At 35.7% G+C, this 23,004-nt stretch overlaps 1 protein-coding gene across 2 annotated transcripts; it reads left to right on the top strand.

The window, feature by feature from the left end:
• Window positions 1-14,605: 14,605 nt before the first annotated feature.
• Window positions 14,606-21,344, top strand: LOC127162832 (gastrula zinc finger protein XlCGF8.2DB). 2 transcript variants are annotated; one of them, XM_051105702.1, is made up of 3 exons: window positions 14,606-14,629; window positions 15,209-15,348; window positions 19,134-21,344. In XM_051105702.1, the coding sequence occupies exons 2-3, from the start codon at window positions 15,252-15,254 to the stop codon at window positions 20,141-20,143; spliced, it is 1,107 nt and encodes a 368-aa protein (XP_050961659.1). In that variant the 5' UTR covers window positions 14,606-14,629; window positions 15,209-15,251; the 3' UTR covers window positions 20,144-21,344. The 2 variants fall into 2 exon arrangements, with proteins under 2 accessions (XP_050961659.1, XP_050961658.1); XM_051105701.1 differs by lacking the exon at window positions 14,606-14,629 and adding an exon at window positions 14,922-15,087.
• Window positions 21,345-23,004: the final 1,660 nt, after the last annotated feature.

Here is a 23,004-nt window from a genome sequence, read left to right as displayed (position 1 = left end):
GCATTGATGTAGTAGTATACATGTATTACTCATCTTATTCTCTATTTATGTTTAATCATCGATTTATTGACTTATTGACTGTTACTCTAAACTATACTACATATATTTCTATGTGTTTATGCTTCTGTTTGTTATTATATTACACATTAAGTTGTTCTATATAATATAAATAACATTCTGTGAAAATATAAACTTTATATATTAAATATGGACATATACAAATTTAAACCATTGTAAAAAATCATCTCAGAATTAGATTTTAAGACTAATTTTATACAAATATGGTAGAAACACTGAATTTGGCCCCAAAACTCTCTAATTATGGCTGGAGAAGCAAGTTTACCCATGTGTTTTACTTGTTGTTTAATTTGTAAAAACATTTTAGGGCATCAATATACATACCTTCTGTTTAATCTTTGTATTAGAATATCTTGAGTACTTTGTTACCTGTTACTAAAAGTTTTAAATAATTGATTACAGGCAAAACAATCAGGCCTGAATGACAACAATTACAGCCAACCCCCCTGATTATGTCCAGGAAATCATTTTAGAGGTATGTCAAAGTTATGTGTAAAGTATAAATATTGTACATGGTACTCTAATCAGCAGTAAAAGCTCACAAAAGTAGTGTACAGGGCCTGAACTTAAAGAGATTATTTTGTAAATGACTCCTGTAGGGCAGTTGTTCTCAAACTGGGGGCCACTAGATGGTGCTAGGGGGGCCGCATCGAAATTGTAGAATCTAAAAAAAAAAAAAAAAAAAAAAAAGACCTGTATGTAAATCAGGCTTGTCAACCTATGTAAACTATAATGTATTTAAAAAAATATAGAAGTACAAAAAAAATGTAAATATACATTTTATGTAGCACACTACGCTGAACGTACGTCACCAAAACCTCCGTTGACGTACCAGTGCACAGAACAGTTAGCCATGAACACACTGATGAATGCAAAGACAATTTAAAATGGATACGTTTTTAGATAGAGGATGCAGTGTCTCAGCTGAGAAGGTTAATACAGAGGAGCCTAGCTTGAAAAAAACAAAACTGCGTAAATTTGACAACTCATACATAAAATATGGTTTTATGGAATACAGTGACGGCAGACCACAGTGCACACTGTGCTTGAAGATTTTATCCGTTGAAGCACTGAAACCATATAAACTTAACCAACATCTGACAACAATTAATCCGGAGCATACAAATAAAAGTAAGGATTTTTTCCAGAGAAAAAAAGAAGAATATATCAAGCAGAAGGTACGACTGACTAACATCGCGACAATACCTGAGAAAGCACAGCAAGCATCGTATCTTGCAGCCCTGCGAATAGCTAAATGTAAAAAGCCTCACACAATCGGAGAGGAATTAATACTTCCAGCAGCAGTAGATATGTGCAGAGTGATGGTCGGGGAGGAGGCCGCAAACAAGATAAAATCCATACCGCTATCCAACGACACAGTAAGCAGACAGATCAAAGTCATCTCTTTTGATGTGAAATCTCAACTGACCGAAAGATTACGTTTGTGTGAGCAGTTCGCGCTTCAGCTTGATGAATGAACTGATGTTAGCAGCGCTGCACAGTTGTTAGTGTACGTTCGATATGTATGGGACAGTAAAATTATGTAAAATTTGTTATTTTCAAAAGAACTCGAGGGGAGAGCTACAGGTGAGGAAATTTTCAAAATGTTGGACACTTTCATGGTAGAAGAACAACTGAGTTGGGAAAAATGTGTGTCTGTTTGCACTGACGGTGCGGCAGCAATGACTGGGCACAGGAGTGGAGTTGTCACCCGAATTAAAGCCGCAAATCCAAAGATCGCGGCCACTCACTGTATGCTTCATCGACAAGCACTTGCATCGAAGTCAGTGGCACCCGATCTGCACGATGTGTTGGAAGTAGTAGTAGCGGCTGTCAACTTTGTGAAGTCAAGACCGCTGAAGTCACGTCTCTTCGCAAAACTATGCACAGAGATGGGAGCAGCTCATGATCGGCTACTGTTCCACTCAGAAGTGCGGTGGCTCTCACGTGGAAAGGTTTTAGAGCGAGTGTTCAAACTGAGATGTGAGCTTCATGAATTTTTGAAAGAACACAAACCTGATCTAGAACTGTTCTTTTTTCTGACCAACAGTGGATGGCAAAACTAGCCTACCTTGCAGACATTTTCAGTTGTCTCAATGGACTGAATCTGTCCATTCAGGGATGTTATTCCACAATATTGGAGGCAAGTGACAAAATAAATGCATTCAGGAGAAAAATTGACCTGTGGGTACATAAACTACAAAGAGGCATCACTGACATGTTTCCAAATCTGTCTGAATTTGTGGATACAAACGGCATGGGAGTGGACTTCATGCTCAACACCATTACCAGTCACCTCACCTCACTGAATGAGCATTTCAGTCACTACTTTCCAGACACTGACATGGAGAAATATATGACTGGGTTTGAGATCCCTTTTCTTGTGATGTGATAACCAGTGGCCTCAGCGGAAAAGCTGAAGATGAACTGTTGGAATTGTCCAGTGATCGTACTCTTAGGATGAGATTTAATCAGCAGGGCCCAGCAGAATTTTGGCCCACAGCTGAAAAGGAATACAAGGAAGTTGCTCTTCAGGCCATGAGAATATTGCTGCCTTTCCCAACAACATATCTTTGTGAGACATCTTTCTCAGCCATGATGGCAATAAAGACAAAATACAGGGCACGGCTTAATGTGGAAGATGACTTGAGAGTTTGCCTGTCCCCAATAACACCCAGAATTGATAAGCTCTGCAAAGACAGACAGGCTCACCCTTCCCACTAAGGCAGGTTGTGTGTATATATACAGTGGTTACTAAATTGATGTGTCTAAATGATTAAATGATTTCTTTTATACTGTAAAACTTGTATAATATTGTACATTTCTTTTATATTGTAAAACAATTTCTTTTTAAGTTTTTTTTTTTTTTACGTTTCTTGCAGAAAAAAAAAAAAAAATCAGACTGCTGTTCAGGTTGCAAACAAAACTTTTGAGCCACTGTCATTCATCAATGTAAAATGTTTAATGCACTTTTTTTACAAATATATATGTTAACTTTTCACTATTCATCTTCTACTATGGACATCATAAATTACTGTTCAGTATTCAGTACTTTTGTTGCACTTTTCAGACAATGTTAGTTTTACTGTCAAAACTGTTTTAATACAATGTTATATTTTGTGAAATGTAAATTTAACAAACCAGAGAAATAAAGACTACAAACAGAATCTAAAATCTAAAATTAAGTACAATTGTAAGTTTGAGGATGTTATGCGTCATGATTTTTTTTTTGAGGAGGGGGGCCACAAAAGGATTCACCCTAGGGTTGGGTCGATAGACGTTGCCATCATCCATCGCCGATGGCCGATAGACATCACGATGCTGAGCCGGCATCGCGATCCTCCGCCCCACCCCCGCCGCAGCAGCAACCCGCTCGCAACCCGCAGTGATGATGACACTGGCATAGAGGTCTTCACGGAGGACCCGAGACCCGAGGACCCGAGGACCCGGGACCCGTACGGGTTCGGGTCTATATTTGAAATGGTCAGCCGGGTCCAGGTCGGGTCCCAATCTATTACCTCGGGTCCCGGGTCTGTTCAACATTTGTGTGTAATACCCGAATCGATCGGAGAACATCGCACCCGCCAGTGATCAGTGTCGGTCAGCACTTTGCGTGTGTTTTGTAACTTTCAACTTGTAAAATTAGGATGAAAAAATTGTGAGCCGGAAATAAGGTGGGGGGGAAAAACATGCGTGACGCGAAGTTAATGTTAGTACTGCAAGCGGACGGTATCAAGCTGTCTCATGTGAATTCCTCCTTTAAGCTTCATAAGATTAACTAGGTGGAGCTTTAAGCATATGTTTTGTATTGTTTTCTTTTACAGAAGAAGAGACGCACCTATTGAACACACACGAAGGTGCAGCGCAGCCAGCTTTGTGTACCCACTTATAAATCCACTCTGTTGCGCATTCAGCAGTGTCTTGCATTAGCCAAAATCATGACAGTCGACCACATAATATCTTATCCAACTGCACATGAATAAATGCAAATACTCCATAACAGCAAGACCGTGGCGCCGGCTTCCTTGAAAATATGATTGCGCCCGCGCCTGCTTAGTCCTGCTTCGTGACAGAAATGCGCATGCGCAAGAGCATGTACCTCAGAGGGGTAACATGATGATTAATTGTTGATTACTAATTTGAATCAGTACATTATAAAAAACAATACCTTAAATAAATTAAGAGTTCTTACTTCTCCAGACACCACTACACCACTGCGCATGCAGTAAAGTGTAACGCACTTCTTGTTCTGTGCGTTTTTTGAAAAAAAAAATAAATAAATAATGCTCCAACCTGGAATAATGAATAAATTAAGGTTCTTTCACTCGGCAAGAGAGAGGAACATCCTAACATGGACGAAAATGTTAGTGTCAAGGAGGACTGATTGCAGTCAGGGCTACTAACAGTAGGTAAGCCAAAAAGTTTATTTTCGCAACTTGTTTATTGACTTGTTAGCAGTTTGCTGTGTAATATGTGCCGACCGGGTGCAGTCAGGTCTCTGTCTTCCCAGCCGGGTTCGGGTCCAATTTACGAATAACGGTCGGGTCCGGGTAGTAAATTTAAGGCATTTCTCGGGTCTGCACGGGTTCGGGTCCCACTTTCAAATTAAATAAGGGTCCGGATCGGTTCCGTGCAACAAATTTATGGGTCTCTTCAGGTTTGGGTACGAATTTTTGGACCCGTGAAGACCTCTACTGACTGGCAATGAGCTGTATTCCGCGGGATGGTGAACACGCAAAAGGTCATGTAAATTTGTCGTCATAACTTGACCGCAAATCCTACACACCACTTCAGACGTGTCTCGTGGCTGTCCTCTTTCATTCGGTCTAAAGCCAAAGTATTGCCAGATAGGGGAATTTGCACCTTTTTACCAACCAAGTTTGTCGACGCCATTATAACGACACAGATCACTGTGCCTATTCATGCCAGAGTCCCTCGGAAAAAGTGATTGACAGGTGGTAATTTGTGTGAAACTTATCTTTATTTATTTATGGTTTGGTTATGGGTAAAACAAAGACCATGCAGGTCAGGTAAGTTAGTGGAAACGGTAGGCTACAATTAATTAATTCGTTATGAATTAATTATTTAACAACAACCATCCCTCCCCCTCCAACCCCCACCCCGCCGCCTACGACAACGATGCCATCGTCCATCGCGATGTTTCACATTAGACATCGTACGATGCCAAATTGGTCGACATCGCCCAACCCTAATTCACCCTACACAAGGGAGCCTCCTGCTGAAAAAGTTTGAGAACCACTGCTGTAGGGGATTTATTCACTTTGTAGGGGATATGTAATAATCAGTGTTTAATACGTATTAAAGGATTTGTTCACTTTCATAACAATGCACAGATAATGTACTCACCTCCTTGTCATCCAAGATGTTCATGTCTTTCTTTCCTCAGTCGTAAAGAAATTGTTTTTTTTGAGGAAAACATTTCAGGATTTCACTCTTTACAATGGACATGTATGGCGTCCCAAAGTTTGAACTTCCAAAATGCAGTTTAAATGCAGCTTCAAAGGGCTCAGCCGAAGAAGAAGGGTCTTATCTAGCGAAACGATCGGTTATTTTCTAAACAAATTGACAATTTATATACTTCATTTATATACCTCAAACGCTCGTCTTGTCTCGTCTCTGCGCAGCGCATGCTCAGACTGTCACAATACAGATGAAGGCAGAGGCAGAGGTAAGTATAAAACAGGAGTGGTAAGTTTATTAGGCAGGTTGTCAAACAATATGCAGCAATACGGATGGTCAGTAATCTTATCTGAGAATCAGAGTCCATGTGGGTCTGGGAGAACAGCGATCTTGAGGGATGTGAAAATTCAAAAAATTAAATAATAAATGAAGCAGTTATAAATGGGCCAAAAGAGACCTTCGAACTAGGTTACTAGAATATGTTGCCGTTTTTGTTTAGAATTCGTTTTTAATTCCTGATTTTAATCAGTCGTTATATATATTAAATGCATTATAGCTTGACTACAAGTTTGAAAATAACGCTACAATTGTTATAATCAAGGAAATTAAACTTACAATAAAATCGTGTTCTATTATTTTTCCTCAGCAGTTCTCCTCACAAAACAAAATTCATTTCAAACACAAATTTGATAAGAACAGAGTGAAAATTATTAGCAACACCAACATAACAGCAAAGCTGATGTTTTCTGTTAGTTTAAGCAGAAACAAAGAAAAGTAAAACCAGCCTTTAATAATTAAGGCCAAACTGAACATGGTATGTGTTTGTGCATGTCGGCAATGTCATCTCGGCGGGGGCGGGGCTTGTGTAGGCGATATTATCAGATATCACGATATTTTCTAAGGCGATTATCCATAAGATTTTTTTTTGCATATCGCCCAGCCCTAATATAGTTAGAGTATGTCGAAAAACTCCCATCTCATTTTCTTCCCTAACTTCAAAATCGCCTTAGATCGCTGCAAGTACTGACATAGTGATTACAAAGTGAACATACAAAGAAACTCAAAGATAAAAACAGCATTGTAGGACAATTTTGATGTTGAAGACATAAACGAGATGGGAGTTTTTCGACATACCCTTACCACATTGACCCGGATTATACTGACCACACATGCGCTGCGCAGAGATGAGACAAGACGAGCATTTGAAGTTAAAAAGTATATAAATTGTCAATTTGTTTAGAATATAACCGATCGTTTCGCTAGATAAGACCCTTCTTCTTCGGCTGGGATCGTTTAGAGCCCTTTGAAGCTGCATTTAAACTGCATTTTGGAAGTTCAAACTTCCGGGCGCCATACATATCCATTATAAAGAGAGAAATCCTGAAATGTTTTCTTCAAAAAAACAATTTCTTTACGACTGAGGAAACAAAGACATGAACATCTTGGATGACAAGGGGGTGAGTACATTATCTGTATATTGTTGTTATGAAAGTGAACTAATCCTTAAAAGACAAGTATGAAAAGACAAACAAATTTGAAAGCATGATACTGTCAGACTACAAACATTTTTTCTTTTATATTAAAAGAACCTCAATTTTTTTGCCAGGAAGAATTTGATGTTAAATGCAAGTGTTAGCACAGGTGGGGCTGGGTAAATGTTGCACTGCATTGTAGACAATAGCCGTGTTTGAGTGTGTGCGGTGCTGCATAGATTGATCTTGTATGACATCGGTGATCGTCAAACACAACTGATATTATAATCTCACAATCTTACTATTGAATTTGCTACCACAACCATCACCCCATCTAGTACAGCCAGAATCCGGTCTTAGTATTTGACAACCAGTCCTCCTTCATCAAGCGTATAGCAAATATTTCTTAGACATGCCGGTTAGCACTTTACAGTATCAGGAAGATTAGGCCTTTTTTATTTAGTTATCATCTTTTTTGTCAGTGAAAACATGTTGACGAAAACTATGGCAAAAATTATTTGTCAGCGACATGTTTTCACTGACAAAAAAGAAATGAACACTGGTTTCAGGTGATGAATAGACTGTGGGATAAGAATAATATCAATTTTTAACCAAGCTTAGATTCTCCTATTTAAACCTGTTCAAAATGTCAAAGTTAAATGTTTATTTTTTGTTAACAGGAACAATCAAACAACAAAGGTGAGTTACAAACGGAGAATGGATCTGGTGAGAAGAGTGACTTACAAACAGAGAATGGAATCAGTGAACAGGACTCAAGTGAATCAGAAACATACAGTGAATATGTTCCATCAGACGGAGAGAGCACTGCTGATGAGTCAGAGGTGCATTTAAAGTCTAACCCAAACTTGAGCATGTCAGTTGATGAAACCATCAGAAAGACTATTGACACATTGATTCCTTCAAATAAGGATTCTTCACATAAAATCAAGAGGAAAAAAAAGATGACAATCAAGACAGTTGTTAATTGTCTTGTCCCGAAGGCACCAGAAAATGGACCAAAAAACAGTACTGTTTGTACTGTCAAAAAGCTCAGAGCAAAATATCAAGACATCTTGAACGACGTCATGTAGATGAACCAGAGGTTGCAAAAGCTTTTTGCTTTCCAAAACGCTCTAAAAAAGCGAAAAGATCTTCTTGAAGGAATTCGAAATAAAGGGAACTATTATCACAACGTAGAGGTTTTAGAAAAGAAGGATGGCGAAATTGTAACTTGGCATCAGCCAACTGCGGCTGCAGAAATATCAGATTTTATTCCTTGCCCACAGTGTCTTGGGTTCTTCATGAAGAAAGATTTATGGAAACACTCAAAGACATGCAGAGCAGAGATGGCTGTCCAAAGAAAAAGGAGAGAGCGTGCGTTCCACTGCGGCTTGTCTTTTACCTTTGGTGTCAGAAACCACTGCTGGTGTTAGAACTCTTCTGATGAATATGCGTGATGACAGTGTCACCAAAGCAATAATGGAGGATCGCTTGATCATGTTGTATGGCGAATCAATTTACACAAAGTGCGGCCATGATCGAGCTCAGCATCCATACATTGTACAAAAGATGAGAGAACTTGCAAGGTTTATGGTTAAGGCAAAAGAAAGTCCAAGTCAGTAAAAACACTGGAGAAGCTGTGTGTTCCTCAGAACTTTGTTCTGGCCATCACTGCATGCAAGGAGGTAAGCAGCTACAATGCTGATTCAAATCTTTTTAAAACTCCCTCTTTAGCTCTTAAAATTGGTTACTCATTAAAGAAAGCCTGTCAGATAAGCTTAGGCCAGAGTCTTATGTCAGGAGACACTGAGACAGAAAGGAATGTAAAAAACTTCATCAAACTTATTGATAGTCACTGGAGAACCAATATTTCAAGCAAGGCTCTCAACACCCTTCAGCAAGCCAAATGGAATAAGGGCGATACCATACCCCTTACAGAAGATGTCATGGCATTGCAGAAACACTTGAGAAAGCAGGAGTCAAAAGAAAAACTAAGGAAAAATGCAAACACTGCTGACTGGAAAGTTTTAGCAGAAACATTACTTTGTCAGATTATTTTGTTCAATAGGAGACGTGAAAGAGAGGCATCTAAACTACTCCTAACAGTTTATGAGAAGAGGAATGTGAAGCCTCCCAACCAGGATGTCGTTAAATCTCTGACTAAGTTAGAGCAGCTACTGTGCAGTGAATTGACTCGACTGGAAATTCGAGGGAAAAGAGGAAAAAAAGTACCAGTACTACTGACCAAAGACATGGTTGACTCGATGTTTCAAATGGAAGCAGAGAAAAAATTGGGGTCACCAAAGACAATCCCTATGTTTTTGCGAAAGTTGAGCGTTCAACCCATATTCGTGGGTCAGACTGTCTACGAAAATATGCAGCAGTGTGTGGTGCCAAAGACCCAAAAAGCCTGACTTCAACCCAACTGAGAAAACAAGTGGCAACTCTGTGCCAGATTATGAACTTGAAAGATAATGAGCTTGACCAGTTAGCTAAATTTATGGGTCACGATATACGTGTTCACCGTGAATATTACCGATTGTCTGAAAACACCATACAGCTAGCAAAAGTAAGCAAGTTGCTGTTGTCTCTAGATAAGGGGTCCGAAGTATACAAAGGAAGATCTTTTGAGGAAATCCAGTTTAGCACTGACGGTAAGTATAATGGATTTAGTTTTTTTACACCATATTTAATATTTTTTTCTTTTAGATTGTTAATATTTGATTTCTGTCTTGGCTTATTTCTAAACAACCTTTTCTTGATGAAAACTGGCTTTCCTACTTGGAAATGAGACACAGCATTTAAAAAAGATGAACATCTAATTTGTTCAAAAATAAATTTGAAATAAATAAGCATAAAACTGCACTAGTCAAGATGACTTGCAGTACCCAAATAACAATGTGTTAATCAGTTTGTGGTCATACACACCTTGCAAGAAAGTGCCAGAGAGCTGTGTAATATAATATTTAATGAGCTTGATCTGTTTGTATGTATTTCTCTTAAGGCAAAGCTTTTTTGTGTGTGTGTGACAGTGACTGGAGATGAACTAAGCCAAACTACAGAAATGGGTGAGTATTAATGTGATATTATTATAAGCTATGAACTGAAAGTTTGCTGTTTTAATTCTTAAAGCAAAAGGAAACCGATCTTCTTCGCACTGCATCCAGTGGGCACAGAATCTCTGTTTATAATAGGTTCTAGTGTTGTATTCACGTCGCTCTTGAAGCAAGGCTAGCGTTACAATCCATACCTATGGAAGCTGAGCTTGGCTTGCATGGCGCTCACGGAATAAAACGAGCATTCCTCTGCTCCGCGAGCACCACATGAACATGCTCAAGTTCATAATTAATCATTTGACAGCCCTAAAATAAACATTAACGGGCTGTTTTACACATACAAACTTACCTGTTGTTGTAATTCCAGTAGAGTTTTCAGAGGATGAATCTGTCACGCAACCACCTATAAAATCTGGTCAGTAATTACATTATATTTATATTTTTATTTAAACTTAAGACAAAGTACATGAAGGAGCTTTCAATTGGGTAGCAGCTTGCCTGGAACGTGAGTTCAATTATGTTTCAGATGGTCACAATTTGATGCATTTTGTTTCTATATTAGTTAGGTATATTAATAATACACACCATTGCCTGAGTCTGTTTAAATTCCTTATTTAGCTTCAGCTGTTTCTTTGCTAATACACCCTGGCCATAATTATTGGCACCCTTGTATTCAAAACTTTCTGCAACTTCCATTTGCATGAAAAACAGCTCTGATTTTTCCCCCCTTCATGCCTGATGAGGTTTGAGAATATATGGCAAGTGATTTTAGACTATTCCTCCATACAGAATTTCTCCAGATCCTTCAAATGTTGGTGCTCACTCTTCTTCAGTTTATCCCACTCATTTACCATAGGATTCAGGTCAGGGAATTGGGATGGTTATGGCAGAATCTTGATTTTGTGTTCAGTGACCAGTTTTTGTGTTGATTTTGATTTTTGTTTTGAATCAGTGTGGTGATGGAAGATCTAACCATGACCCATTATAATATTTCTAACTGAGCAAGTCAGTTTTACCTTTTTTTTTATCTGTTGGTATTTGATATAAAACATGATGGCATGTATCTGAACAAGATGTCTAGGACCTTTGGTGTAAAATTAGGTCCACAAAAAAGAACATCTGGTGATATATTTAAATGTGGACATGGGGCACTTTTTTTATCCCTGTGTGCACCAAACCTTTAATGTGTTCTAGCTCCAAAAAAAATAATTCTCATTTCATATGGCAATAAAAGCCAGTCCTGGCTGAAGTTCCAGTATGGTAAATTAATATGGTGGAGTTTGTTTTAGCATGAGAGCAGATGATTTGTTTCTTGAACAGTGTCTGAAATGACTTGTTGTGATGGAGGTGCAGTTTTCCTTTATTTTTAATATTTTTTTTTTCTGACACTAAAATTCAAATGATTTCTGCAATTTTCCATCTGTGATCTTTGAAGAGTATTTGGCCACTTAAATTGTTCTCTTTGCTGCACATTAAGACAATATTGACACACATCATGTTTCAAGCAGATTTTTAACATCTCCAGTCCATTAAAACTTCTTAATTATTTCCCTGATGTTGGAAATGAGAATATTTAATGTTTTAAGTATTTTCTTAAAGCCACTTTGTATTGTGTAAAGATCAACAATCTTTTGCTGTTTTACCCGTTGTGATGAATGATTAGGTTGGTTTCGGCTTTGTGTTACTAATATTTATTCATCTGCGCACCAAGACGTCATGACTGGACAACATCATGTTTCCAATCACCTTGGTGTGCAAAGAAATTGGAAATTTCAATGGAAATATATTTAGGAGATAATTTACTCATAAGAATTTCTAAGGGTGCCAATAACTGTGGCCAGGGTGTATTTGAGAAAAACATTTTTTCATAAAGTTATATTCCACCTCACTTTAAATTGTTTAACTTTAATGAAATGTTTGAATTTTGCAGAATTTTTGACTAAAAGAGCTAAAGGAGAAACAATGCAGATTTTTTTTTTACAGCCTTCTTTGCCCATATTTACCAAGGGTGCCAATAATTTTGTCCATGACACACTTGTATTTTGTTAGAAATCATTTACTTTATTTACAGTTCTCTCGTTCAATGCGGTCCGTACTGGGATCCTTGAATGCCACATTTTGTAATAAAATAAAAAAATTAACAACATATTGATATGTTGGATTTTTTCCCACTTATTTTAACCCTTTGATGCACTCTCTTTATTAATAGATTTCAAGTCTAATAATATTACGTCTGATTATCATTCCAACATTGTTTGTGGAACTCAAACTCAGGATATTAGCATTTAGAGTCGTCCCATGCATTTAGGCTATTCATCATGCTATAAGCTAATGCTATAATAATGATAATAACAAATGGCCAAGGGATAGCTCTTTACAGAACATATAATAATTACTATTTTTTTCATGTGTTCATTTATGAGCAAAATGTACTGTTATGGATGTGACAATCCTGAAAATAGCCCTTACTTGACTATGAAAAATCATGCACTTACAATAAAAATAATGTTATATAAACTTATAAAAAATAATGCTGTTAAGAGAGACCTTACATGAGTATCTGAACCACCAAATGTTGACATATGTGCTGTAAGTATAGTAAAAACCTTTGGTGAAAACTATATTTTCATGGTAAGGTTGACATTTTCACGGAATTGCCCACAGATCACTCGTCCAAATTTATGTAGGTACATATAATGTAAAGTTTTCATATTTGATGTGACATTATGATAATGTTTAAATGGTTTAATAAATATTTTAACAGACATTATGGCAATATTTATTAAAAGACATACCACTGAAGAAAGCATTTTGCCTAACTGCTTTTATTGTTTATTGTTTGTCACGTTTGGACCCGGAAGTGGTAATGATTGACGTCACATTTCAAAAGCATAATAAAAAATAAAATTAAAAATAAATAAATAAATAAATAAAAGATAAGAAAAAAAAAACATTTCAAAAGCATAGTGTGACCTCACAAGTCCAATGTTTTGTCATGTGAGTGTTTTCTTGTCATCGTGTTTAAAGTGATTTAGGTGCTTCTGGTGACACCTAATGGTGATTAATTGAATCAAAAATTTCCTATGACCCTTACAATGCATAGCCCTCACAAGTGCTCAGTTCTGTCAAGGTCCTCACAAATATAGGTAAACCAATATATGTGTGTGTATATGTATATATATATATATATATATATATATATATATATGTGTGTGTGTGTGTGTGTGTGTGTGTAATATTGATGAAAGCATACATAGTATTGTTATGTTTTTTTTTAATTGCACATTTATTTGTTATCATCTATGATGATTTTTTTAGGGATGCAAAAGGCACCAATTTTGTGGAATGACCTTTCTGCACCCCCACTCTCTTCTCTGGATGAAGCTGACCGGGCTCAATACCTTGCAGCTTCAAGAACTGTAATATCTGAGTCTTTAGGCGTGAGGTTGTATTTCTTCGGATCTGCTAGGACTGAACAGACTATTTGCTGCTGTTCTAAAAATCTCTCCAACATTTCACAAGCTGAGCCATAACGTCAGTCTTAGCAATCATTCTCTTTGAGACTACATATATTATTTTGCAGAAAATTTTACAAATAAAATCCGCACCTACTGATGTCTTTTTAATTTTGGCCAATTTCACATGACTCTTAACCTGTACAAGTTGAAAAGAGATGAAAGGTCACAAGAGAACACAAAACACTGGAGAGATGTAGAGCGAGAGTGAGTAAAAAAAAGCACACAGGTGCAAAACCAGTGAATGGCTGCGCTGACTGATGGTGACAGAGAGCTACACAGAGAAAGAGAAACAAAACAGAGCAGAGAGGACAACTAATAAACCCTAAACCATGACAAAATATCATTACAAGAGCATTTTTTTTTTCAGTAGAACGGATGTTTTTGCTGATGCACAGAATAATCAGTTTATTAAACAATGTTGATTCAGTGCAAAATAATCTAATGCAAGGTTTTTAAAAAGTTGAGGCTTTAAAACTGTTTTTGGCAGTGTTATTCACACAGATCACCACAGGAGGGCATTCAGACATCACATTTTAAATGTATTTTCAAATATAAGAATAAATTTTCTCTTTGACACAATGTTCATAGAAGATAATCTTTAAGTTTCATAAGTAATTCTACACACAATAAATAATAACATTGCAACATGCTACTTATTTATTGATTGCATTTTTGTTTTTGTCTATGCCCTAATTAAGGTTTAATTCGGTTGACAAACCTTTTATATTTAATAATAAGCTAATCATTTTCTATGGTTCTTTCTAAAAAATGCATCAAACTACAATATTTTTCTAATTGCTTGTTACTGAAATAGAAGTTCCTGATCTCTGGTATAAATGGTTTCTGCACTCATGACTGTTTTGCCTTTTAGTCTACTATTTTTATTGGTAGTTATTTTTAGAATATTATTGGACAACATGTGTATTTAAATATATATTTCACCACATATAAAAGACTGAATATTTCTTACATATATTTTGCCATTTGTGTTTCTGTGAATTATGCACTGTAGAGGACTTTTATTTTGTTAGGACGGCATGACGTCATGAGGCTGCGCCCCGCGCTGAGATTCGGGTGAAGAAAGGTTTGTGGTTTTAGCCATTGATAGCGTTTAAATCGATGCAGCCCGTTTGAATAATTTTATAGTTTAAGCATTAGCAATGCAAAATTAATTATTGTTTAATGTACTATTGCTGAGTGTTAATTTGTGTGATTAAAGCGCATCCACACATCTGTAACAGAAAAGCAGCGTCTCATTTTGCTTTCTTTATCGTGATTCAGTTTACTGTAAACACGAATTGATTCGCAAGTACTAGTGATGGAGAAACGGAGCTTTTGAAATTCCGAGTCATTTGAATCAATTGCTTCGCAAAACGATTCAGTGATTCGAAGCGTTTGAATCAAAACAGTGAAAACACAAACACGTGTGTAATGACAACTCTTACAAACCAGTATTTAACAAGTGCATTAATGAAAATGTAAAATAATAAATGTGATCTGCAAATACCAGCAGTATAAATCATAAATACCTAAACTTTCCAGGTAATCTGTTATAGTTTATTAATTTGATTTGGTTGGCTACTGAACTAGGGAGCTGAATGAGACATTTAGTTTGCATGGATTTTAATCTTTCCGTTAATTATTCTCATCTTAAATGTCACAGAGTAAAACTCTTGCTGAAGCAACTGAGATCCACTTTTATAAAGATGGCGTTCATTAAAGAGGAGATTGAAGACGTGAAGATCGAAGACATGAAGATTGAAGAAGTATTTAGTCTGAAACAAGAAACTGAGGAACAAACAGGTTGGTTTTCTTTCTTAAAGCTGAACTCACTCATCTGATCTTTATTAAAATGTCCAGCTCTACAGAAACGAATGACACATCACATTAAATTAGAAAATTCATACAGAAGTAGCCTGCACAAAACAATGTTACTTCTGGATTGAAAACAATGGAAAACGCCTTCATTCCTTGAAATACAAACTTTTTACAAATGTAAGATTGAGAAAAGAAATGCAATTTTTGTGCTGCGTTTGTCATCTTTTTGTGTGATGCACATGTTGGCTAACAATATTCTGTGTTCAAGGTTCTTCATAAAAACTGAATATAGTTGAGAAGACACTATTTTTCTAAAATTTAAGACATAATTGACAGATCTGTTTGTAATTAACCAGCTCTCTTGAGCTAAACTTTTAAACTTGAAGGGATAGTTCACCCAAAAATGAACATTACCCCATGATTGACTTGCCCTTAAGCCATCCTAGCTGTATATGACTTTCTTCTTTTAGATGAACACAATCACAGACAGATTTAACCAGTGTGACACATAACATGCTTATATATGAAAATGAAATAAAGACATAAAGACACAAGAACATCATCCTCCTTTCAATTAATTATAAATGGTTATATAATATGCATTCTTTATAAAAATTGGTTTACCACATTTTTCATTCTTTCAAGCAGACATTTATTTACTTTAATTCATTTAGATTAATCCTCGGGCTATAGAGCAGTCAAGAGCAGTGAGTCATTTTCGAGTCAAAGACAACAAATTCATCACTTCCTGATATGTTGGCACTAAATATCACTAAGAAATGTAGGAGAAGGCCACTGAATATAATAATTTTCATATATAATAAATTCCTTGCGCCTCAGGTCGAGCAGATGAAGCACTGTCATTGCTTTCGGTGGTCGGCAGGTGTTTGGGAACTCAGTCGTGTAAGATTATTACACAGAAATAGTTTGATGACAGGTTTTGCTCAGGCATTTCAGAATGATTAAAACATTTCTGACGTGGACAAGATGGGTCCACTAGTTAGTCAAGTTATCCTGTCCCGTCATGCAAAATCACATGACTTTTTTTAATGTGTATGGTGAAATTTGTTGGATGTTTTTCGATCATAGTTTATGCACATTTTTTCTTATCAGATATAAAGTTTATCTTAATTGTGCATTTTTTTTATGTTTATGGCATTTATGGGTTTATCCAACATTTTTATGTAATATTCCTTTTGATGGAAACTCTATACGCTACATTTAGGATGGTTTTGAGTAAATCCGTCCCTTTAATCTGCTGAATTTCAAACCGTTACTGCCCATTCCCACAATATATGCTTTTCACTCTCACCAATTCCAACAAAATAAAAAAAAAAATGTACACAAATGTTAGGGCTAAAATAAACACTGAGGGGTGCTTGCTTATATCCACTGAGTTTCAGCTCATTTTTGTGAAGCACTTCTGCTCAAGTCTGAGATGGCAGAAAGTGCATCCTGTTTTCTAAAAACAGCACAACATATGCTGATATTGTGAGTGCACACAAATAAAAGTTGACCCATAACAGTCCCAATGATGTATTACTCTTACTTTTATGAGCAAAAAATGACAGTTGTTTCCACTGTTTTAAGAAAAAAATGCAAGTGATCGTGCTGACACCTCGTCCTGTAAAGCACACTTTAGCTTCCACTCTTGGTACAAACAATTGGATATGCACCTAAACAGCACACATTTGTCTAGGTTAAATATTTAAACATTGTAATGTGCTTTTTAAGTATTTTATATATAGATTTTATTTTAGTTTTTAAAAGGCTAAATTGATCAAACATAACAGCCTGTCTGTCACTTGAAAGTTAGACTACATTAAAACATAACTTGAAACTTAACAAACAAAAAAAGTTCCAAACTTATTTCTAAATGAACTTAATAAAGAAACGAAAATAAATATAACCAGTTTGCCATTAAAAATAAAATGTGTACTGGAAGAGAGAAGAGAAAAAGTGAATGGCTTAAAAAGATATGCAAATAAAAACGATGCAACAATGACCTGATTAGGCAAGTGACAATTCTGTCTACTGTAGAATAATGAAACAATGAATTTCAAAAATGTTGAACCAATCATGTTTTTATGCATAAGAGATGCACAAAGATATAATTTGTTTTTTTATGTTTTACAGTCAAAGACTATTTAAGATTTTGCTTCAGTATAATTGAATCACTCACGCTGTTTTCAAATTATTTAATCTGATATTCTGTGTGGATTTATTTACTCATCAAACCTACATGCTACATGCTATTGCATAAATGTGTGAATATCCATAATTTTCAAGTCGAAAGCTGCAGGAATGAGTAGAACTGCATGCGGTAGAACTGACATATGCAAATGACTGATTTGATCTGATATTCTGGACCAAATTAAACAATTCTATTAATGCTATTGCATGGAATAGAATATCCATAATTTTTCAAAACTTTCTGGGTTTATTTATTTTTCCATGACTTTTCCAGGTTTTTCATGACCGGACAAACCCTGTACCGTAGTTCAGTGATTTGGCGTTAAATTATGGTAAAAAATATTGAATTGGTTAAATACTAGATTACTTGTTGGAAACATTTTTGACTTGCTAGTTTTTACAATGCATTACACTACATTGGAGAAACGGCAAATTGTGTCCTTGTACAGAATAAAAGATTTAAAATATTTCATGTCAAGCTAAAGAAAAGCACTACAACATGACAGATAAACTTTTTCTGTATACATTTGTCACAAATTACAAGATCTAATTGTTTTCTCTTTTTTTGAGAACTGAGAAATTTGACCAAATCTGCCTTGTGTTTTTTTTTTTTTTTTTTTTTTTTTTTTTTGTGGTGTTTGTATGTATTTATTTAGATAGGACAGTGTAGATGGACAGGAAGTGAAGTGGGAGAGAGAGAGAGAAGGGGTGGGATCGGGAAAGGTCCACGAGCCAGGATTCGAACTCGGGTCGCCCTCTGCACTAGTCACTATAATCACAAGGCTCTACGTTTGCCTTGTGTTTGGTTTTTATAAACACAAGGCAAGTCTGAGATTTGTCTTAAGACCCACAAGGTCCCAGTCCCAAAGCAGACTTGTTTCTTTTAGGGCTGTTTGTTTGTAATAATAATAAAAACCTAACGTGATTTAAAATTTTTACCACTCTGGCCTCATTCTTATTTTTTAACAAATCTGTCAACAAATATGATACAGGGCAACAACTCCATAAATGCAGTTATGCCCTAAAATTCAAGATATTGGTGCAAAAATGCACTGTATGTGTTTTTGTCTCATATTTATATCATATGATAAGTAATATCACACCAGCAGCAAGAGCAGTATCACGTGATGCTGATTGTCCCAATCTATCGCAAGTTTAAATGCGATTTATACAACAGCAAATAAGAAGTTGATATTATGTTATTTTAATATTGTGTTTTTGCTCAATTTTGCAGAAAACATTATCTTTGAAGCCATTCATGAATTGTTGCCATTTACTTCATTTCTGAACGAATCATAAAGGCATTTATCACCACCTGTTGGCAGATTTAGTTTCTTTTTTAGAGTATTATTTCATTAAAATAATAATAATAATAAAAATAAAACATTAAAGGAATAGTTCACCCCAAATATTTAAATTCTGTCATCATTTACTAAAATAATAATAATTATTTTCAAAACTTCTTGTGGAACATGGTTGTATTTGATGCTTTGCATATCTAAATGTTTTTTGTTTGTTTTTTTGTTGCTTTGTGCCATTAAACCAGGGTTAAATTGCATATGTTTTTTCTGCTTTAGATCTGATGCCACTGAAAGAGGAGAGTCAAGATCTCAATGATATGGAAGAAAAAGATCAATATGAGAAACCTGATCAGTTCATGACTGGAGAAGAACATTTTAGCGATTCAAAGATTGAAAAGACATCCTCACAAAACAAAGGAACTAGAAACATTAAAACCCACATGAAAGTTCAAACTGGAAAGAGCTCCTTCACTTGCCAAGAGTGTGGAAGAAGTTTCAGTCACAAAAAAACTCTTAACAGACACATGAACATTCACACCGGAGTGAAGCCTTTCGCCTGCCAACAGTGTGGAAAGGGATTTTCTGATAGAACAAACCTGAACGCCCACATGAATGTTCACACTGGAGAGAGACCTTTCACCTGCTCTCAGTGTGGAAAGAGTTTTACACAGAAAAAACACCTTAATACCCACCTGAGTCTTCACACCGGACGGTGCCCGTACACCTGCAAACAGTGTGGGAAGAGTTTTTCACAAAAAGGAAATCTTAAGAGTCACATGAGAACTCACACTGGAGAAAAGCCATTCGCATGCGATCAGTGTGGAAAGAGTTTCACACACACAAAAAACCTTAAAATCCACATGCAATATCATACTATCAGATTTAAAGAAAACCCTAACCATGACATTAGGAATCACTCAAGAGAGAAGGGTTTTATATGTCATCAGTGTAGAAGGAGTTTCAAAGACAGTAAATGCCTTAAGAATCATGTAATGACTCACATTGGAGAGAAGCCCTTCATGTGCCATCACTGTGGAAAGAACTGCGCAAACGAAGCGTACCTTGAGAATCACGTAAGATTTCACACTGGAGAGAAGCCGTTCACCTGCCCTCAGTGTGGAAAGAGTTTCCCCTACAAAGGAAACCTTAAGATTCACATAAGAGTTCACACTGGAGAGAAGCCTTACAAGTGTCTTCAGTGTGAGAAGAGTTTCATGTATCACTCAGGCCTGAGACGTCATTTACAGTCTCATTCTGGGGAGAAATTGCAGTGTTCCTCAGTGTGACTACGGGTTTTAGAAACTGAGCCAGATGCATTCATTCTGAAGGATGTTGATTCAGTTGTGATCAGTGTAATATTTTTATTTATTTTTTTTTTTTTTGCTATCACACTTAACAGACACATTTGAAAAGACAAAATGTGAAACCCTTTTTGTTTGTGTTCCTCATGAAAGAGCAAAGCACAACAGAACCATGTGAAATTAAGGCTCTGTTCACACCACAACTATATGTGACCCTGGACCACAAAACCAGTCTAAAGTATCATGGGTATATTTGTAGCAATAGCCAACAATACATTGTATGGATCAAAATTATAGATTTTTCTTTTATGCCAGAAATCATTAGGATAATAAGTAAAGATCATGTTTTATGCAGATTTTTTTTTAATTTCCTACCATAAATATATCAGAACTTAAATTTTGATTAGTTACCTACATTGTTAAACACTTAATGTGGACAACTTTAAAAGTGTTTTTTTTTTTTTTGTTTGTTTGTTTTTTTGCACCATCAAAATTCTAGATTTTCAAATAGTTGTATCTTAGCTAAATCATGTCCTATCCTAACAAACCATATATCAATGAAAAGCTGAATAAATGAGATGTATAAACTTCAATTTAGAAAAAAATTACCCTTATGACTGATTTTGCAACTGGGTCACGACTGTGGGCTACATCTGATTGTCCACTTTTACGACCACTTCTTTTATTTGCATCCTTCACTTTATACTTCAGATAATTTATGTTACAAATAAAAGAACAAGTTTATAATGATGCCTACACTGTGTTATTTGATTTTTAATGCTTAGGTAAACATCTTGTCAGCAGAGCTGGGTAGTAAATGATTACATGTAATCTGGATTACGTAATTACATACCAAAAATTAATTACTCATAATCAGACTACAGTTACTTTTTCATTATGTGATTACATATTATTCACACAATAGCAATAAGTTACTCAGCATTTATTGATTCTTTGTAATTCCTTTCTTTATCTTACAAAATTTCCTTTCTAAAATACACACAGAAAGTCCAGTTTTGTAGACATTCACACATAGACTATTGGCTACACAGCATTTGACCAGTGGATTTACAAAAATAATTTCAGATTTAAGTGTTTCAATATTGCATCAACTACTGATGAACACAGTCATTTTTATTTGAATTATCACTCAGTGGGTCACTTAACCATGTATTATTATGCTTTATTGAAAGGGTTTTGTCTTTCAAACTCATTAAAATGACAAAAAAATAAACAAATTCTTGTTTTATTTGAAGACATTCTCAAACTTTTTGTCTTCTGTTCCTGTTTCACCTAATATTTACTTTAAATGGGTGGTCAGTCAGCAATTCTGTAAAAGACAATATATCCCTTTGCATAGACTTTTAAGCATTGTAACTTTGCAGATGTTGTTTATGCTCGGAGACCTCTTTAAGCACCCCTGAGATTTCAAAATAAATATTTTAATAATTAAGCATCACATTTGCATGTTCATGGTTTAGGTAAACATAAAACACTTCATCTTTTTTAGCATGTGTATTATTTTGATTGTTATTTTAAAATGTTTTATTTTAATTTTACACATTTATGATTTAATTACATTAGCCTTTCATTCAACTCACAAACCCCTGAAGTTCCTTTACAAACCCCAGTTTGGGAAACCCTGATGTAATATAAAGTTTAACACACTTCATGTTGTTAATTATAATGATAATGTTGTTAATTCTCACTCTTTGTATTTTCACATCACTATGGTACAAGATTATCCTGTTTAAACTGAGTTAGGTCAAAGGTAATATAAAAGTAATGTAAGAGTAGTCTGATTATATGACCTAAAATGTGTAAAGGATTATGTTACTGACTACAATTTTTGTCATGTAATTTGGAATCGGTAACGGATTATAATTTGTAAGTAATCGACCCAGCTCTGGTTGGCAGTCTGGATTTGAATATAGCAGATGAACCATGGAAGATTGTTGAATTAATAATTATATAAATTGGAGGATGTTTGTCATCTAACCAATATGAAGAATTTGTGAGATTTCATTCTGAGACACAGTTCAAAAAAATAGATGAGTAACTAAAAGCTACTAAATAAACACCATAAATGGATAAAGTGATTGAGTGCAAGTGAACTGGATGTTCGTATGGCTGTTACGTGTTATCTTATGGAAAGATAAACCTTGAAAGATTCTGGGCCTCATTCATGAAACTTGCGTAAATAATTGAGTAAATTCAGAGTAATTTGCACTGTAAAACAGACCTGGAAACTCTCCTCCGGATTCACAATGTTTCATAAACATCAGATCTGATAGTTAAACTTGTATGTGTATGTGGTATATCCGTGCACACTCATTCACAATTAGTGTAATCCATGCCTATAAATTACAACTACATAAATGACATGTCCAGGAATCAACAGATTCATTTGAACAGCTGATTCATCCAGGAATGAAGCATTTGACTGTTAAGGTGTGAGCCAATGAATCATTCATTCAACCCATTTTTAAAAAAAGCTGATTCATTTATTAAGGTAACACAGTCCTGTGTGTTGTTCAAAGAAGAGTTCAAAGAATTGAAATGGCCAATGGCGGGCCAAGGAAATGGCCAAAACCCCTCTAAAACCAGCCTGCCGACCAGCTAAGACCAGCCTGGATGACCAATTTTTTGGATGACCATGGTTTTTTTTTTTTTCAGCAGGGTTTTCATTGGCAAAATTGAGCAAAAATAGGCAATATTGTGTCTAAAATGTAAGTCACTTAATGGTAACCTTATTAAACTTCTATATATCTTCAGCATAATAAATGTCACTTTTTTGTGATTTAGATGAACTATATTCAAGGGTTATCTTAACCAAAAATGAAAAT

This window comes from Labeo rohita, chromosome 3 (assembly GCF_022985175.1).
Source record: "Labeo rohita strain BAU-BD-2019 chromosome 3, IGBB_LRoh.1.0, whole genome shotgun sequence".
NCBI classification, from domain to species: domain Eukaryota; kingdom Metazoa; phylum Chordata; class Actinopteri; order Cypriniformes; family Cyprinidae; genus Labeo; species Labeo rohita.
This window is presented reverse-complemented; position numbering and strand designations above follow the sequence as displayed.

Bases quoted from the DNA above. Each gene is read 5' to 3' on its own strand.
- LOC127162832 (XM_051105702.1), top strand. From the start codon at position 15,252: ATGGCGTTCATTAAAGAGGAGATTGAAGACGTGAAGATCGAAGACATG. The intron at 15,349-19,133 runs GTTGGTTTTCTT...TTTCTGCTTTAG, and splicing joins AGAAACTGAGGAACAAACAG to ATCTGATGCCACTGAAAGAG.